We start from the raw sequence: 19651 nt of genomic DNA on the forward strand, positions 1-19651 counted from the left end.
TTTACTGTTAAGATAGGAGGAAAAATGTGCATGATATGGGATCTAAGGATTTTCTTGGTATCTTATTTAGCCTTTTGTTCTTAATAGTGAACTGTAAATATGTTCTTTCTACTAGCCTTTTTTTTTGGACTTATCCAACTTCTAAATAAAACCCCTATTATTTGAGCTTTAAAAATTTCATTTAGGGATGCGAAATGGCAAAATGCTGTTTCCTTAGGCCTACCTTTCCATGATTGCATCATTGTATAAGGCGCCATAGAGGCTGAACTGTAGCAGCATTGAAAGAATTCACAGAGGGCTATTTGAGTTACCTCTCATCTGTCACCCGGGCTTAAAGGTGGTTCATCAGCTGTGTTGTTGGAGTGAGCTGAAGAACTGGATCATCAGCTTGCTAGTGTTGACAGCGAGGGATGCTATCCCTTTCTGTCCTCCTCCACGTCAGCTTTCTATTCCTTCCTGTTCTGCTTCTCTGTCCTTACAGTATGCTGATTCAACTCAATAAACCTCAGTGCATTACTCTAAGAGAGACCACAAAGTGGTTTTTTGCCAGACGCTGAGTTAGTTCGTTGAAGGATCTGTGTCCTGGGTTGTAATGTCTTGTCGAACCAAGACAATCTGAGAAATAGTAAAGCCAGTGAAGTGGAGAAGAGGGTACCTGAGAGCAGAAGCAAAATGGAACTGGAGTAGACTGGGAAGAAGAGAGGCAAGAGGAGATGGGAAGTGGAATCTTCTCTCGATAGGAGCAAGCTGCTGGGTCAGCTTTAAAAAGCAAATTCACCCTCACAAGTTTTTAGAATCTAGTATTGTTGTAATGCTTTTCCTGCTTTGAATTAGACTTTTAAAAGTCTAACAGTAGACTTATCAGACATTTGAGAATTATTCACTACCATGCCAAATGCACTGTCAAATTGCTAAGAGTACTAATTCAGTGCTACTAATCTAATTCCCATGAGCTGACTTCACAGTGAAATTGATTGTACCTCTTTAATTTTTTTTCTTTCCATTGAATGTTCTTTGTTTTCATAAAAGAACATTGTCTGCAGACAAGTATTTGGCTAGGCCTGTGTCCTGACATGGCAAATCTTGTGTGAAAGGTTTTAAGACTGAACTATAATACCTGCTACCTAAAATTACTTGTTCTATGCAAGTATTAGTTTGTTTAGATAGTTGTCAGTTTTGGTGCTCTTGAGTATATTCTCCTGACTCACAGCGTATTTCAGAAGGATAGAAGAAGACAATTTGTGGACCAAAAGTTAAAGTATTTTATGGCACAACTTGAACACTTTTGTTCTCAGTCTTCTGACCTGCAGAAAAAAAACCACTTAGAACTCATTAGGATATGTGTGAAGTAATTCTTTGCCAAGCCTTCAGGGTGAGGTGTTGCCTAGAAGTCTTTTTGTTCAGTTACCACATTCCAACCAACCAGTGATTCATTAATGACTTTATCTTTTATTTTGCCTCTTTTCAAAGGAAAGAAGTCTCAAAATACCATAATAACTCTGAAATACAGATCTAAACAGATCTATTTAATGAATGAAATTTTGTTACATTGTAAATACCTATTTCTGTGTTACTAACAGGAGGAGAACCTAGCACTCCTGTATGATGAGAGCGCCCATGCAGTTAGCCGTTGTTTGCTATGACTTCTGTAGCTCATCTGTGACTATAAAAGTAATATACTAAATTCAAACTAATACCTGGTATTTATAGACACTCATTTGACATGGCAGTCTGACTAAGGAGTCGTACAACCCCATCACACAGTAAGGTAAAGTGACCAGACTAGTACCAGCTTAAAGAGCACCCCACATAGTATTACATGTTTATCTTGTTTACAGAGAAGGAGATGCATAGTTTCTAGTTTTTGGCATTTCCCTCTTGAGCTTTCAGAAGAGATCTAGTGTGCCATACGTTGTTGTCAGAGCTGACAGCTTTATGCCAAAGCCTTGCAATTTTCCTACAAGTTTTATATATACATACAGTTCTGCTGAGATTTCTATTTAGAATTCCGTGTGGGAGGAGACAAGTTGCATTGTTCAGTAGTGATGCATACATGGAAGTAATGTTTTGACTCACTTGGCTGCATTAAAATACTACTTCAGTTTTTCTTACTCAGTTCAGTTCTTTTCTTTATCTGTGGAGTTGTATTACGGGTAGTATATTGAATGAGGTGTATGTTGGTAAGCAGTGTAAAAGAACTAGACAAAGGTAATTGTTACTGTCCAGGAGCTGTTAACCTGAGTATAAGTGAGAAACACTGATAGGAGTGAAAAGTGGCTAAGCAATCTTTGCTGGTCATAAACTTCTGGGGGTGTCCTCTTGCAGTGAGTAGATGTTGTACATCAGGTGGCCACCAGAGCCTCTCTGTGACTCCCCTCGTCAGCTGGGTAGGGCAAGAAAATGATGTGGCTCATGGGCAGAGATAAAGATAAGAAGAGATTGCTCACTAGTTACTGTCACAGGCAAAATAGAATCAGCATGGGGAAATTAATTTAATATGTTGCTGATAAATCAGAGTTTGATAGTGAAAAATAAAACCATATCATAAACATCTTCACACTACTCCTCCCATCTCAACTTCCCTACTGATTTCTCTACCTCCTCTCCCTGGATAACACAGGAGGATAGGGAAGGAGGGTTGTGGTCAGTTCATCATGTGTTTTCTTTACCATTCTTCCTCTTCATGATTTTCCCCTGCTCTGACATGGGGACCTACCCACAGGAGACAGACCTCCATGGACTTCTGGCTGTGTAAGTCCATCACATTGGGTGCAGTCCTTGGGGAACCAAGTGCTTCAGTGTCTGTCCTTCATGAGATCATAGGGGTCCTGTCAGAAAACTTTTCCAGCGTAGACTCCCTTGTCCATGGGGCCACAGGTTGCCAGGAGCCCGCTCCAGCATGGGCTCTCTATGAAATGGCATTTTACTTCAGGGCCCATCCATCTGCTCCAGTGCAGGGTCTTCCACAGGCTGCAAGAATATCTACACAAGTGCTTGGAGAACCCCCCACAGATTCTTCTTCACTGACCTTGTTATGTGCAAAGTTGTTCCTCTCACCTGTTCTTGCTCCTCTCTTGAGCTGCAGCTGTTGAGCCAGCACTCTTCCCCCATCTTGTATGTGTTATCCCAGAGGTGCTAATGGATTTGGCCTTGGCCAGTGGTAGGTCTGTCTTGGAGGTCACTGGCTTTAGCTGTGTTGGACATGGGGGATGCTTCTGGCATCTTCTTACAGATGCCACTACTGTAATCCTCCGGTACAAAACCCTTTCCACCCACCTGGAACATCTCTGCACACATGTACTGAGGTCCTAGGCTCACTGTGTACAGGTAAAGGACTGTTTAAAGTAGTGTTTAAAGGGAAATGATGTGGTTCATTTTGTATTAGCAGCTCTTCAGATACCTAGATGACACATGTTATGTAAGTATTCTTAATTTTTTGTGTTTTGAGCGCTCATGTTTGGATTTCCAATATCTTTGTTGGGTTTTCTTGTTTGCTGTTCCATTTTTTTGAATGCATGTGAACTTTGAACTTGCTTGCTATGTATGTTTTATCTGTGCTTTTAGTTTAATTAGTTGAATTAGCTCACCTCTTCTTTAAATAGGCATTTTAAAAACTACCCAAATCCAGACAAAAACCTTGGCAGTGCATCAGCATACACTTCAATGCCCTGTCTTCAGAAGTCTCTGAAAAAAAATGGTCACTTTTTGTGCACTCAGTAGGTGGTCAATTGCAATGTCGTTTTTAAAGTTAGTATGGAATTTACTTGTTTTTATCTTTTTTAACTCTTAGGAGATTAGACAGATAGAGTGCTGGATCCAGCACTTCCCATGCTAGTCATTAACTAATTTATTTATGACATCCTTCCTCTCTATCTAGCTTTTGTGTTCTCTTAGATGATTTTTGCCTTAGCAGTAAAATATACTTTAGACCTGTGTGGGAGAGTCTGGCTTTGGTCTGTTACTGCTACAGTAATGCAACTGACCTTTTTTTACCACAAAGGTAAGGATTATTGATGGCAGTGCAATCATGCAAACAGCTGGATATCCTGGCAAGTCTTAATCTCTTAACTGTGATGGGTGACATTTAAGTACAGAACCACGTTTGTAAGAGTGAGAGAAGCAGTTTGCCTTTAGTGTAGATTTCATGTAATTGAGACTTCTGTTTGTTGTCAGGACACATAGAAATTTATTTGCTTTTTACAACAATTTCTTTAATTTGGTTAAAGAGAAACAGTTCCAAGCATGTTCTAATGGAAAAAAAGTTGCCTTCTATGTTCAGTTGCTAAAATTTTGCATACAGATTTTGCATACTCTCTAGCTTTACTTCTTTATAACTGATTGTCTAAATGTTGTTTTGAACTATTGCCAGTGCATTATCAGGAGGGTTGAATATTTTACTCTTAGGACTTCTGTTCTCTGGAGAAAGGATGGAGTACCTAAAACTGCTGTCTGCAGTACTGTACTTCTCTGACAACAGCTATCTGTAGTTCTACCTGTGAAACTGAATATGCTTCAATTTGAATCTTTAGAACTCTTCTTGGAAATGGCAGATAATACTTTCAGGCTTCTGACAGTCTAAATTTGTAGAAAAATAGGCTATTACGTAGTTGTTTCTGAAGTATGAAGGAACTTGGGAAGATACTGAAAAAATATCTTTATGACTGATTTTATGTAAAAATGGTTCTGTGTCATATTGCCATGTTTTTATAAAATACGCCAAAAAATAATAACAGAGATAGTTTTGGGAGTATTAGGAAAGAAAATATAAGACTTGGCTCTTCTATGATTAAATAAAACTGTGGATTATGCACTCATCTGAGGTCAACTTGCACATAATTAAACTGTTTTAATGCTTTTAAAGCCTTTTGAACAAAATAAAAAAATTAAGAAAATCAAAATAACTATAGTTTATATAGTTCAAATATATGTGCTGTTAAAATTTAAAGAAAAAAAGTGTTTCCTGCTAGTTAGAGTGTATCTGCATAATAGTTGCCTAAAATATATGGATTCATTTAGTTCTGAACAATGCAACATCTGTGAAACATGATTCTTAAAATAAATGCAGCATTCAGTGTGTATACCGCTAGTCAGGCCTGTACAGGATGTTACTCTGCTGTCCTCCACCCACTTCTTTAAATAATGTAATTAAAAAATCGTGAAAGTCAAAAATTCATACTGAGACTGTTGAAGTAAATGAGCAGTAACACTGAATGTCTGTGCTGAGAATTAATCTTCACTGGGGCATAAAATAAGCCACAAAAATAGTCCCTGTATTTTATGCCAACACCTTGCCTGGCTTTAATGTTCTGCGTTGGTCTAGACACTTGGCTAGGTACTCATTTTATTACTGCCTGTGTGAAAATAGGAGCATACAAAATCAAATTACCTGTGGGTCTATGGAGGGTGTGGTTTTCATTATGACATTAATTCTGTGCTAGTTCCAGCATCCCAGGTATCTAGTAGTCTGAATACTATCTAGAGGGCAGCCAGCTAAAAATAATGCTTCAGCTAGCTTTGATCTGGAGCAGGAAAGCTCCATCAGACTGCGTTATAATGGGAGGTGCTCTGTGCAGCCAGTTTGACACCATCTGTTTCCTGTGTCAGTGCCTCTTCCAGACTGCTGGCAGTGAAGCACCTGGACTCTTCATCAGGGTTAAAAGCCTCCATACAGAAGTAGAATCAAAGCTATTGATCTTCTGTTCATACCACCCTGGATTGTTGAAGCATTGGTGGTTGATACGCACCCCATTTCCAAAATGTGAGATAGAATAGTTCTGTATTCCTTTAAACCACTTATATAGAATAATTTAGGTCAGAGAAGACCTTTAAAATCGTCAGGTCCAACCACTAATGTAGCACTGCCAAGCCCACCACTAAACCATGACCTTAAGTACTACATCTGCACATCCTTTAAATATGCCCAGGGCTGATGACTGAGCCACTTTGCTGCACAGCCTGTTTCAGTGCTTGACAGTTCTTTCTTTCTTGTTCTGTCACTTGTTCCTTGGAAGAAGAGATGGATCCCCACACAGCTAAAACAAAAAAATAGTTAAAAAACCAGTTACCAAGAAAGCATACTCTACATTTGCATATAGACAAGATTAGGGAAGAAGGTTGGCAATGGTATTTCCAAGTACTGATTAGCTATACTGTATTATTTCCCCTTGTTTAATAAACTTAGAGTTGACTTTTATAGTTAGTTCATATAGTTCAGGTGACTTTCCCTAGAAGCTGATCTACTCATCTTGGGCTAGATTGGATATTTACTCAAATACACCTTTTCAAGTGGGTTTTAAGCTACTGTACCTTTTTGAGAAATGATGTGTCTAGAAATCCCATTTAGTTTTTTTAGGTATTTTCCTCCCTCTCTCTTCTCTTGGGGAAACACACATTGCAATGGGACACTAGTTTTTCTGCTTCCTGCTTCCTTGGTACCTGGTAGGGCAAGCAGCTATTTTTAACCAAAAGGAGTCAGATATTTTGATTTATTTAGGCTAATCTTGTAAATGAAAGGCACCTTAGTGCATTTCTTGTAATGTGGGTCCCAAAGCTGAACACAGTATTCAAGCTTTATGTCCAAGGTTAGTGTTTTTTGTGAAAATATGGTATGAATAGATGGATAGGTGTAATGTGGCTGTATGTAACCAATACTCTCAGGCTGGTTACTTTCCTATCTGTTTTGAAGATTTGAAGAATACCCCTATTGAATAGCTCATTGGTCTTTGCATTAAACCAAATAAGAATATACTTTTCGGTTTCTAAGTAATTTTTCTTGTTTTGTTGCATCTTTTTTTGGAACTGCAGACCAGATGAAATTTTGTTTCCATTTTCATTCAGAAAGTCTTCATTTGTAACAGGATTCTGCTTGCATCATTGCCTTAGGGATGAAGAATGGAAGTTCACCTTGTGTTAATAGTGAAGGAATAAATATATAGATATAATTCAATATGATATGTTATGAATAACCCGCCCTTATTTCTGCGTTTGGTTTTTTTTATTGAAGGCTTGGTGTTTTTGAAGGAATTTAGAATTAGCATTTGATTCAGCAGCAGGCAAGACCATGAAGTTATGCACATTTACTTACCTTTTGTATGCACAGGAATGTATTGATAATTCATTATTTTATCCCTACTATTTTCAGTGATAGACATGATTTTTTCTGAACAGCCAACTAGTTATAGTTATCGTAGCTACTAGTTTTTAGTGTCCTTAAGATGTCTTGTACCATTCTGATAGTCATAAAAATGGATTGCTCCTCTTTCTTGGCACTTTCACTGCAACTTATGCAAAGTTGTGCCCATCTACCAAAATGCCAGAACTACTAAATAGGCCTTAAGAATGATCTGTGAATAAAAAGGAAAAAGCCCCTACACTGTATTGTTGTGTCCCTGGAATAAATGTACCTAAGTTTCCCCTTTAAATTATATAAAATTATTACATTTTCTTGAATTGTCATTTTTTGCTGCCCTCTAGAATTTGTATCCTAGTAGAGTAGTAGTATTTCATGATGAAACAGAAGTGTAAATATATTTAATAATAAGATACTAATAGCCTAAGCAACAGAAGGAAATTGTCATGTACTGTTAGAATAGTTCCTTTGTGCAATGGGTGGCTTGAGAAGAAAGATTTAGTAGCTCGATGGAAGGATAATTACAGCTTTAGGTCTGCAGAGGGATTTCTGATTGTGCTCAGGGAAAGTAGAAGAAAGCTGGTATATGGCAGCTCTGCTTTTAGGCCCTAGTCACATGGAATTTGAGCTGTGGGAGATGGTGCATTCTTGGCTAGATGGTTGAAACAAATAGTGAGTTGGAATAGTGTGTGAGGTTCATAGGGACTTAACGTATGAATCCAAGAATATATGGGTTTCTGTAGTTTCAGGTTGTGCTACATGTATCTAAGACTGAAAGTTAATAAAATGTTAGTATTACAGACTGCAAGTCCAATGGTTGTGTCTCAGTGAGAACTCAAATGCTACAAAATACTGTGTACTACTGGAATAGTAGGAGAGCATAGACAATGACTTCGTGATAAGAACAATTGACTGTGAAATTGTTTAGGTACGAAACAGTTTGCCTTGTGCTGAAGTTTCCTCCTTGTGAGGATTTTCATACGTGTTCTACATCCCCTCTCACAGATCTTTCTTCTCTGCTAAACCTTAAGGGAAAGCTCTTCCTGTCTTTTCATGGAATCTGATTGTTACTTTAATACTGAATGTATAAATAAAGCTGCTGCGACCATCTCTGCATTCTGCTCTGCATCCTCTCTCTAACCTCCGTTAGTTCATCAAAGGTGGAGCTACTTAGATGTTCTAAAACAAACTTTCCGTTATGAAGAAAGACTTTTCATACCCATTCTGATACTGAAACACAGTTCACTATACAGAGAGTATTTAATGGATGGTTTAGCATCCAACATCAATGAACAGATTGAAGATTGGAATTATTTACCCCATAGTGTTAGTAATCTATGTTAAGTTTAAATAAACTTGGACTGTGAATATATACTTTTGCGATTATAAAAGTCAAGATACTTTGATTTAGAAAATTATATAAGAAGGAAATGAATTTCAGATAATCTTGTCTTTGTAAATACATTAAGTACTCCACATGTCTGTATGAGATGAGTTTTTATTAAACAACTAAGTATTTTTTATAGACATGGTGAAGGGTTTCCAGCATGATGTGAAGTCTGCTTGGGCAAATGCCCAAAATAGATGCAAAATGAGCATACACAATATACTAGCTACCATCATGCAGACGACTTTGATGTTGTATTATATGAATTAGTTTTATACTAACACCTAAGTATTTTTAAGGATTAGAATACTTAGGTAATTCCCATTGCAAAAATAAAATTAATGAAAAGTTCATACATTCAAAGTTTTGTGGTTGAACCTTCTAGGAAGTTTTGTTTCATATAGGTTACTCTCTGTCTGAGACCCTACTCATGTAGTAGAGGCTGTGTGTATCCAAAGAACATACTGACAAAAAACTGCAAAACCCAAACACCAAAACTTCTCAAAAATGTAGAAAGTTGAAAATGCAACTTCTCTTTTTGTCTCCTTGTCTATTATTCTCTTTTCCCCTGCTCTGATACTGAAAAGTGGGAAGTGTCTGAATTAGCATACCTGATCACTGCATTATAAATTGTTGTGCTAAGTTCCTTCTTCTGTTGTCTTTGTGCCCATATTCATTACCTTCCAGATGTCTTTGGAAATTGAAAAAACAGCCTAAGTGCTGCTCATTTAAGGTTATCAGAGGTGTGCTCATGCTTAACTGGCTGAATTGAAGATGTGTTTTGGGGACTAAGATGGTTTTCTTTATTTGTCTGGTGATTTTGTGGGAAGGGGAAGATGATACAAGAGGATAGGCTAAAAAATGTTTTTTAAATTGCTTTCACTTTTATCAGGAATGTTCCAGTATTTTTATTTAAACTCGATCTTTTTCTGCAGCTTCTGGAAAAACATAAGAATACAGAAAGTATGGTAGAACTCCTTGAACTGTACCAAATGGAAGATGAAGCCTACAGTAATCTTGCAGAAGCGACCACGGAGCTCTATCAGTACTTACTGCAACCATTCCGAGATATGAGGGAGCTTGCGATGCTTAGAAGACAGCAGATAAAGGTAGGGTAAAGGCAACTGACGTTCTTACTATTTGGAAAGTTCTGCCTTTTAGTTCCTGTTTACTAGTTCTGTTATGCAGTATATGAAGTGATATTTTTCCACTAAATGCTGACTGGTTTTCTGGGCTCTTAACTAAAATGAGTGCTTTTAATGAGTGAGAACATCTGACATACATAGCTAAACACCACCTGTTTATCTTACTGTCTTACCCTTCAAATGCATGGCTGAATTAAATAAGTCAAACTTAAAATTTTGTGGTTGGAAATATTGAGTAATATATAAAATATGAAGAGATATGCAGTATTTATTGTTAATTCTAGAAGATTTATCTCAGAAAACTAAAAAGTAACTTTCTGTGTAATCTGGTGAACTGTGAAAAGTCAGTAGCTTTTTTTCTCATGTTGCAAAAGATTTAAACACATGGAACCATATTAAAATACATAATTTGTTGTAACACTTGGACAGTATACTTTCTTAAGAGCTAAAAATGCCATCTGAAGAATACTGAATTTTGGTAAATTTGTTCCAGAATGAGTATGTTTGTTATATATGAAAGTAATTCTAATCTTGAATGCTTAGCCAGAACTAACAGATGTTATCTTCATTGCATCTTGGATGTACTTTTGATAAAATTATTAGTTCCTGTGCAGATTATTAAGACTGCAGCCTTCTAATTCTAAGCTAAAATTTTGTTTAATTTAGTCTGTATTGTAATTATCATTTTATCTCAGCTTGATACCTTATTCAATTCGCCAACAATTTCTTTACTGTTTTCAGCTTAAAAATAATGTTCCTCACTGGTTTTGAGACAGAATGATGGAGGGAGGCAAAAGGATTTATGATGTACTAGTTTTATTTTGACATATTGGTGTGTACCTAAAGTAATTTTTCAGAAAAATCAGCAATCTTAAATGAACTCAGTTTTATAATGTGATGATGCTTTAACTAAAAATGCTTTTTATTCTCTTGAATGATGGTGCTGTATAGATAATTGGCATGAATATTTTTTTCAAATGTATTATACAGTTGAAGCTTATAAACACTTCATTTATTAATAAGTTTTCTTCAAAGACTGGTGAAATAATTCCCATTTTGTTGGAATTTGTAGTGGAGAAAAAGATAATTTGTTTGTTCTTCTGTCAGATAAGAGAGATAAATATTACAATGAGTAGAAATACATATTAAGAGTTATGTTGTGTTTGGCTGTGTTTGGATTTTTTAAAAACTTGGTAATCTCTTGAATTCTGGTTTTAAAATGCATAATTTAGTATTCTTCCTGAAAGACTAACATAACATAACCTCATAAGAGGTGTATTTTGTGGTTGATTATTTTAGTAATACATAATTTCTTCTAATGTACATTGTGTTCTCTTCCTAACTTGGCAACTTGTGAGTTAAAAAACTTAGTCATCTGTATAATGCAGTAGAGAAAGATGCCATCTCTTGTTTTTCCTTTCATCATTTGAGAAAAAGCAGTACTTGTATCTATGATGACAAAACATATATTATACTGGGTAGCTAGGATTGAAGAAATGTTTTATAAATAGAACTTGTGCATGAAATGGTTTGTATTAACTTGCTGCATATGTTTTTCTGGCAGGCTTTAATGTTTCAGACCTTTTCTGAATTAGGTATCTGTTTCTGATTTGTGGGGAAGTTGGTTTAGTTTGGATTTTTTTTTAAATTTTTTTAAAGAATTTGGGAGGTTTTACATTTTTTAATCAGCTTAATTTTGTCAGTTTTCAAGGTGAGTTTAGAAGGAAATTAACTACATCACCTGTAATCTTTGGGAAGAGTGTTTTCTGATTTTGGAGCAGGACATAAAAATTGGAATATATGTCATCTGTGTTAAATTTCTGCTGTTCTTGTGAAATTTTAAGAGACAAACCTATGGGAGGCAAGGGAAAAACAAAAACAAAGTTCTGTCTTCACTGGAAGCTTACTAGAGAGGGACATCTGTATTGTACCCAGATTACTTCTTTGAAAAAAAACCCTACCAAACAACAAACCAAATCAAACAACAAACCAAACAACCCAGAATTAAAGTTCATAACAAGTTAAAAACCATGTGGAAGCTTGAAAATGTAGATTACTGCTGCCCATTATAGACATGATAGAATCTTGTTTCATTTTATATTTTGATCGTATGCTAATCTTTCAGATGTATTTTGTTTTATTTAGTGTGAAGGATGGAACATTTAGGTATGTGAAGAATTAAAGCTGTGAAGTATTTAAATATTTCTGGATTTGCAAAGCAGGATGAAAAAGGTATAAGATCATGAAAGGAAAAAAAGCTGGGTTGTTATGAAATGTCACTGTGGAAAAGGAGCTTCTAATGGCATTTCTGCTTAATTAAGAGTTATCTTAATTAAGGTTATCTGACCCTAGAACAATGTGTTCAGTAAGTAATATGCTTGTCTTTTTTTGGGCTTCCAGCATCAGAAACCTGGTTTTGTTTATTTAAATGCTCTTTACGTGTAAGTGCCGCTCAAATCCATGGGGACTTCACTCCAAGCATGTCAAGATGCTTACCACATACCATGCATTCTTGAAAGAGCTGAGCACTGCAAGCACAGCTGTGTTTTGGACTTAAATCTTTATATGTGTGATAAGGGAACAGCCCTGCTTGCCCCAAGGCCTTTATGAGGGACACAGAAAAAAAAGCCAACTTGTAATGAATGGTATTATCAAATTGAGAAATGCCTATCAAATAAGCAAGTCTGAACTAATTTCAAGATTAAAATATAAGATACACTTACTAGACATATTCAGGATATTTAGTATGACTGTATTTGGTAAGGTAAATGTGAAAAGTTGTATTGATGAGCCAGCCAAAGAGTGCATATGTCTACTGAATGCTGGAGAAGGCATAATAAAGGAATTGAAGACAGTATTATATTTTCTATAAACGTAAAAGCTGGGCTGTATTTGGATAGGTATTTTCTGATTTAATTATGGACTGTTGCTGGTTTAGTTGTAATAATATGTAAAGACATTCACGTAGTGAGTTTTAGCATATTAATTTCACTATATGCATTATTGGACGTTTTCTTCGGATTTTGGACTGTTGGGTATTATATAGGGACCAGGCAAATGTAGCTTGATACTCAGATGCTGTGTTACATGTTTTGGGCTGTCCGTATATTCTTCCAAGAACTGGGAAGACACCTGTGAACATAAAACTACAGGACAAGCAATGTTGATAGATTAATCTAGCATTAATGTTGAATTTTAAATGGAATTTAAGATACTCTTTTTCCTAAGAATCAGACTACTTGGCAACTAAGAAACGGTGTTACATTTCTGATTCTAAAAATGTTTCACATGTATGTCAACAAGTATTTCCTTAATCAAAATAAATAATTTCTCTATGAAAATTTGCCTATTTTCTGTGTGTGCAGAACACACATTGCCATAGCAGAAAAGTGGGATGTAGTAGTCATCAATAGCTGGAAATAAAAATGCTAAGTGTTTCTGAAATCTGGAAAAATCAGAGTGGATACCTCTGTTTTGGTGCCTCTGATTTCAGAAAATTAAATCTAAACTTTTTGAGAGCCTTTATATATAGTGCTATGTTCTTCAGAAAGTATGTGAGGAGCAACAAGTTAGTGGTTGATACTTGGCTATAGAACTACTGGCCAGGTTCTATGATCAAGCTTTAAGTCTTGTAAGACTAAGACATGAAGGGTTCTTTGATACAGGCTACCAGATCTGGTTAACTAGAAAAGACAAAAAAATTTTTTTTTAAAAATGACTTCATGAGCTAAACCCCAAAGCCTTTTTTGTCTGTATGTCTGTGTTCACCAGTCTTCATACAGTCAAAGAAACTACCTTACTACTCAGAATTTTTATGGCCTTGCAGTTGTGGACAGTACTTCAATCATGATGAATAGGCACCAGGTTTGTTCAAATGCCAAGTGAAATCAGTGGGAGGCCTTATTTTGTCATGCTTGAGGGTTTTTTGGATGTCCTTGATATTGGACGAAAGATAAAATGTAACAAATTGCTTCACAACCAACATGTAGATTCCAGCAAAACTTCAAAACATTCATTCTTTAAGGTCTGAGTTGAGCTGGTTTTGCTTAACTGGAAATTGATAATATCTCATTATGGGTGAAAGTTTAGAGCCACCATTATATCTCAGCTCATCTCCAGGAAATGAGAACATTGAAAACTTATTGTATGTTAAATATATTAAACATACTCGTAGCTTCATTGCTTACGTGTAAATTACATTCACTTGCATGTTAGTTCATATGAATGTAAGGAGATTTTAATTATTTCAAATACTTTAATATTGAGGTCTAGCACTGGAAGCTAGAAATTATAATAGCATATATGTTGGTGATTCATAGTATCCTGCTTTAAAAAAATGTTGGAATCTTTTATTAGTCTATCTGAAAGCTTCCCTCTCAAGCTCACTTGTGCAGATTCTGGTGTATTAAAAATACAATTCTAGCTCCACTATGTGTGGATTTCTTTGTTTTATATATGGTGGTGAATTGCAATAGTGAACTTTATAACAATTTCAATTTTGATTTATGCAAAATTAAGTACATAGAAATAAATTGTATTGTATTGAACATGTAAAGTTTTAAAATAGTTAAATAGTTTAACTATTAAAATAGTTAAATTAGGTTAAAATAGTTTAATGAAGTATGTAGCAAGTTCAAGGGAGAAGAAATTTAGTGATGAGAACAACTGGAAAAACTGAGAGAATTCCTTTAAAAAGTACTTACAGAATATCTTTTTTTGAAAAGTCTCTAGTCACATAAAGATGTTTTGGAGAAACTGTAAAACACCAAGGGATTTTTAACTTATTTTTTAATCTATTTGTAGCTGAAGGTGTGTTCTCACATCATTAGGAATAATACTTAAATAAACATAGCTTTTGAAAAACTAGACTGGAGAAGATGGACTGAAAAATAGACTGGAGAAAAAATCTAAGTTTATGCAAATAGTCATAAACTGCAGGGAAATTATTGCCTGTTTGTTTGAGAACATGATGCAATATGGTGAATTAGGCTAATTGTCTTCATACTTTGATTCAAAAGGATTGTATGTCAGTTTCTGTTTACAGTCTGGATTATAAATCCTGTAAACTATTAAATGAACTCAGAACAGAACATTTTGCTGACTTTAAGTCAGGACTTTATGGACTTTCTCAAAAAAAAAAAAAAATTCCGAAGTGGAAATCTGATAGAAAGCACACTGGTACCCTAAATCATTTAATGAAACTTAGTTTCTGGTAAGAGGTAGCTGACTACAAAACCGTGGTGTGTGTCTCCATTGGTTAAATCTGCTTGTCTGCAAAATGAGTAGAGTACATGACTGCTGTAGGTGTTCAGCTATAAAAGTGGTTAATGAGACATGCAGAAAAAATTGATAATATTTGAATGCTGGAAGGTTTATTGTTTAGATTTTTAAAAAGTCGCCATACAAAAAGCTGGTTTGGATAATAAAATGGCAGGTCAAATTTCAATAAAGAAAAATTAATGCATATGCAGGAGGTTGATGACAGCCTACAAAAGCATATTTATGTGCACCTAATTAACTAATTACTACTCTTGAGAAAAAATTTATAAAATTTATCTTGAGTTTGCTGGCAAATGCAGCAAAATGGCGCTTTTGCCAAGTGCCTAATAGAAAACATCATACTTTGGAATACATCCATGGTATATTTGCATCTTGAATGTCACAGTTTTAGTTTCTTCCTCTCAAAACTGTACCACAGTATCAGAATAATGACAGTATGGAAGGTAAGGGTGTTTCCCTATTGAGCATCCTCAATGCTAGACCAGAGTAAAAGAATTGAATTGCCTTAGTTTGGAAAGCATGTGATTCATCAAAGATCAGAAAGGTATATAAATCATGAATGTTAAAGGGTAGAAAGTGTAGAAAATAGGGGTACCTCAGTGAACTGGTGGTGCTTTAAAACAATCTACAAATAAAGCAAAAACAAATTCATAATACACCTTACATTCTCTGTGGCAATAATTTCTGCAGTTTAACTGTGGACACCAAATACAGATGTGTTCAGAAGGAGAATCATCAGTGTCTCTTAATGATTTAGATTAACTGTCAGTTTAGAAGGCCTGTAAAAGAATTTGGGAGTTAGCAATGTACCTTGTCTTCATTTTTTTTCCCTCAAGTGCTAGCAATGGAGGAAATAGTGCAGAAAAATGCAGAATCAGTGTATCCATTCAAAAAGTTATCTTGATGGAACTTTGAAAGGCTGGTAAACATGCAGAAAATTCTAAATTAGGTGTCCCTGAGGATTAGAGTCAAGGAGGGTGAATCACAGAAATGTATGATTTTTTTTTTTCCTGTGCAGTGTTGGAGATAGGGAAAGAGGAAAAAGGAGGAGACTTTGATGCAGTGTTATTCAGATGGTGGAGGTCAAGGAGAGGGACTGAAGGCCTTCAGCGGTTGAAAAATATGCTGGGAGTCTAAAGTTAAAATTTTTTTTTACCTAAATATCTAAATTGTTAGAAATCTAGTACTTTTTAGTACTTCTTTTCAGTAGTGCTCTGAAAAAAAACCCCTTTTTGTAAGCTTTCATCATATTTTCTAGCTTCATACTAAAACTTACCAGGCTTTATTTGCTAGTTGTTACAGTTATTTCCAGTATCCACATTAATGACTATTTATATGTCCTTAATCTGATTTCTTCTGGCTAATACTTTTGTCACTATTTCTCTTTTTTCAGTGTAGCTGTATATAAAAATTATCAACTGATGAACTCTTGATATATATGCTTCACATTTTGTCTATTGCATTATTAAGGTTTTTTTTAACTGAAGATTTCAAAATCCATCCAATCATTTTCATGCACAAACAGAATATAGAATGTCTGGAAACACTTCAGCACTCTTTGCCTTTGACTTAACTTGGCTTAAACAGCATTTTCAAATAACTTGTAGAATATGTCTTCTTAAAAATATATCTTCTGAAAAATAAAAGCTTTCTTTGAAGGTGAACTCTCTTTTGGTCTAGGTCTCAGTCAATGAAGCTGAAATGTATAGAAAGGTTTTATGCTATACAGATGAATAAGTGAGGAAGGCGTAATGCTGAGTACACTGTTTAGCTTTAATTCTGTCAATTGCCAATATAAAATACTGTAGCTTAGTGGTTTTAACACTTTACCTCTTTACATAAATTCTTTTGTGTCTTTTGAAAAAATACCCATTAAATAAACCCAGTCTTTCCTCTAATGTTTCCCCTAACCTAAATCTTCTATGATTTTTCACTTCTGACTACTTAGTTTTTCAGCATTCTGCATCATTCTGGAAAAAACATTCACCACTGCACTTCGAAGTAAAATGACATTACTATTTTATTCTTCTTTCTGTATGTCCCAGCATCTTGTTACCTTTTGTTTTGTTGCTTCCTTTACAGTCTTGATGGAATTATTTATGTTGTTCTCCTTGTTTTAAGGTAATCAAAGCTCCTGAAGTTTGTGTTTTAGTCCCAGGTGCCAGATATTTTGAGGCTTCTAGACCATGCAAACTAAATGTGTTTTTATATATTAACATTGAAGTCCATGTCCATATTTCTTAGGGTAAAACTGTAAAGCCCTTTTCAAAGCTGAATGATTTCACCTAGTACATTTAGAGTTGTATGTACAGAATTGCAGCTTATTTGGGGAAATAATGTTAGGTTTGTGTTAACACCTGAGAGCACAGTTAAATGAAAAACAACAAAAAAAGTTAGTAAGACCTAACTTTGATAAGTCTCTGACTAGATGCTGAAATGCATGTTTTCTTGCTGCTATGTCTAACAGGCTGTGGTTGGAATTGCTTGTTTGACCTCTTGGAGAAGGCAGATAGCTGAGCCTTTGATCTGAAACATGCTTTTACTTATAAAGCCATTTCCATTTTGTATTTTGCCACTGTCATCTGTGCTACACACTCAGCTTACTTTTTTTTGTTCTTATAAATAACTGACCTGCTGTTACATGTCAGATTTTTCTCCTTTTCTACCTATTACAAATCCATCCAGAAGAAGGATAGCAAAGGGAGCTGGAGAGATATGACATATCCCTGCCTAAGTTATTACATGGCCTGGGCAAAGTTTTATTTCTCTCAGTCTTGTCCATTGTCCAGAAAAAAACATGGGAGGTATTAAAGATCTTCACTTAGCATATGTATGTAATATATGTGTATCCCATTGTTTCAGGCCTATTGCTCATATTTTCTCTCAATCAGCTTAGTTTAGTCTCTTCAGAATTTAACCATAATTTGTGAATTGCTCCAGAGAAGGATATTTTGAGTACAGCATTGCCTCTGTTGATCCATCCTCATCTGCTTATGGTCTAGTTTAGGAACCTCCTTTCAGTTTGTTTTCTCTGGAAGAATTAATTTATTCTCCTTCAGAAACATATCAATACAGTGTTGAGATGTGTTCTTTTATCTTCCATTAGTCTAAAGAAATAGGTGCTTGTGTGATATGTTGAAGTTAATGGCTTCTGCTGTTTCTATCCCTTCTTCTGTGTTTTGCACAACCACTTTTATGAAAGCTGTCATAATTTTCTTAGCTTCAAAGCATCATTTGAAGTATAGCTTGTAAAACATGAAAGTCTACAAAAGCAAGTTTCATCATTGGAGGAAAAAAAATGATAGCAAATTTTACTGTGAAGCTTGGATTCCTCTCAAGGAGAATACAGGCTTTTTAAAGGAAGAATAGCTGGGTTGTTTTATTGGTGAAAAGATGAGTAGAAGAGAAACTGTAGATTTGGCTTCTCATCTAGTGGTCAGATGAGAGGTTTAGCTGTAGACCAGGCTTTCTCCAAAACTTTTGAGTCTAAATGAACAATTCCAGGCCAAAAGCTGACTTTGAAAAATGTTAGGTAATTGCAAAACCTTTTAGGTTAGGAAGAAACTTCAACTACATTAGAGTTTCTTAATTTTAAACTAAAAATATTAATAAATTGAAAGCAGATACACAAGTTTACAAGAAATGTCATTAAATGACAGCACTTTTCAGTTATTCTTTGCCTTCTTTTAGTCATATTTAGTATGGATAATAGTAATTTAAAAATTATTTGATTAGTCTGTAAAATGACATCTGCTCTTTTATGAGCTATAAAAACTGAAGATGCTTGCATCATAAAGGTGAGCAAAATAAAGCATAAACAGATTATGTGTGTATTGCAAACAATAATGGAATGCAGAAGCATGTAAGAGCTTCCTTTTAATTCTATAATGAGAGTTGTTGTCTTACATCAAGGTGATTAATTATTGAAGAGAATATAGAAAACAAAGTCTCCAAAACTCACAAGCCTGTTCATGTTGATGTTTAATAGTCCATGGCTACTCCCTTTTCCTTTTTAAATTCTTAGCTAGGACAGAATTAGGGAGTGGTCACTTCTGTCATGGAGGTGTTTGCAGGTGGGGAGAAAACCTGTCATTTCATAAGCTGTAAGCTTGAAAGGCATGTTCCTTAACTTTACTCCTCAACTTTTCCCCCTGTTACAGCTGTAGTCTTTATTTAAGCTATCTTTCCCCCCATGGGCTTACTTTCTATTTCCTGTGATAACATATGCTATGAATAATTTCTATCTTGTATATAAATGCACCACATTTGTATTTATTATTTAAATTGAATATTATGATTTAATATATATTTGTTTAGAATTTCTCTAGTGGCATTTTCTTGGACTGAGATATAATGCCCAGACAGCTGTTTGGCAAAGGGGATCATATATATTTCACCCCTTTGTCTCAGTTGTTCATCTCTGTTTTTCTCTGGAGATTCTGTGCCATGCCTGGAAAGGATGACAAGCATAAATTTAATTAATGACAAGTAGATTATAGTAATTATCTAGCTAGGTTGCACTTGAGAACTGGTAACTCTTCTAAGTTGTTGGTGCTGTCAGTATTTGCAGTCACAATATGGCTATCTCCTTTTAATAATGTTTTCCCAAAGCGTGCCATGTCCATGGCTAGAAGTATCTTTTCGTATGCCCTCTGTCTTCCAGTTTGTCATAGTTATTTGGTTTGATTATAAAGAATGGCCACAATTACC

General features: G+C 35.3%; 1 protein-coding gene across 1 annotated transcript in view; it reads left to right on the top strand.

Moving 5' to 3' along the window:
• Positions 1-19651, top strand: part of JMY (junction mediating and regulatory protein, p53 cofactor) — a 61962-nt gene that overhangs the window by 8538 nt on the left and 33773 nt on the right. Inside the window, exon 2 of the mRNA XM_021531120.4 lies at positions 9452-9625. Within this exon, the coding sequence (XP_021386795.1) occupies positions 9452-9625 (174 nt within the window). The remainder of the gene's footprint in view (positions 1-9451; positions 9626-19651) is intronic.

The sequence above is a fragment of the Lonchura striata genome, chromosome Z (assembly GCF_050655825.1).
Source record: "Lonchura striata isolate lonStrDom1 chromosome Z, ASM5065582v1, whole genome shotgun sequence".
NCBI classification, from domain to species: Eukaryota; Metazoa; Chordata; class Aves; order Passeriformes; family Estrildidae; genus Lonchura; species Lonchura striata.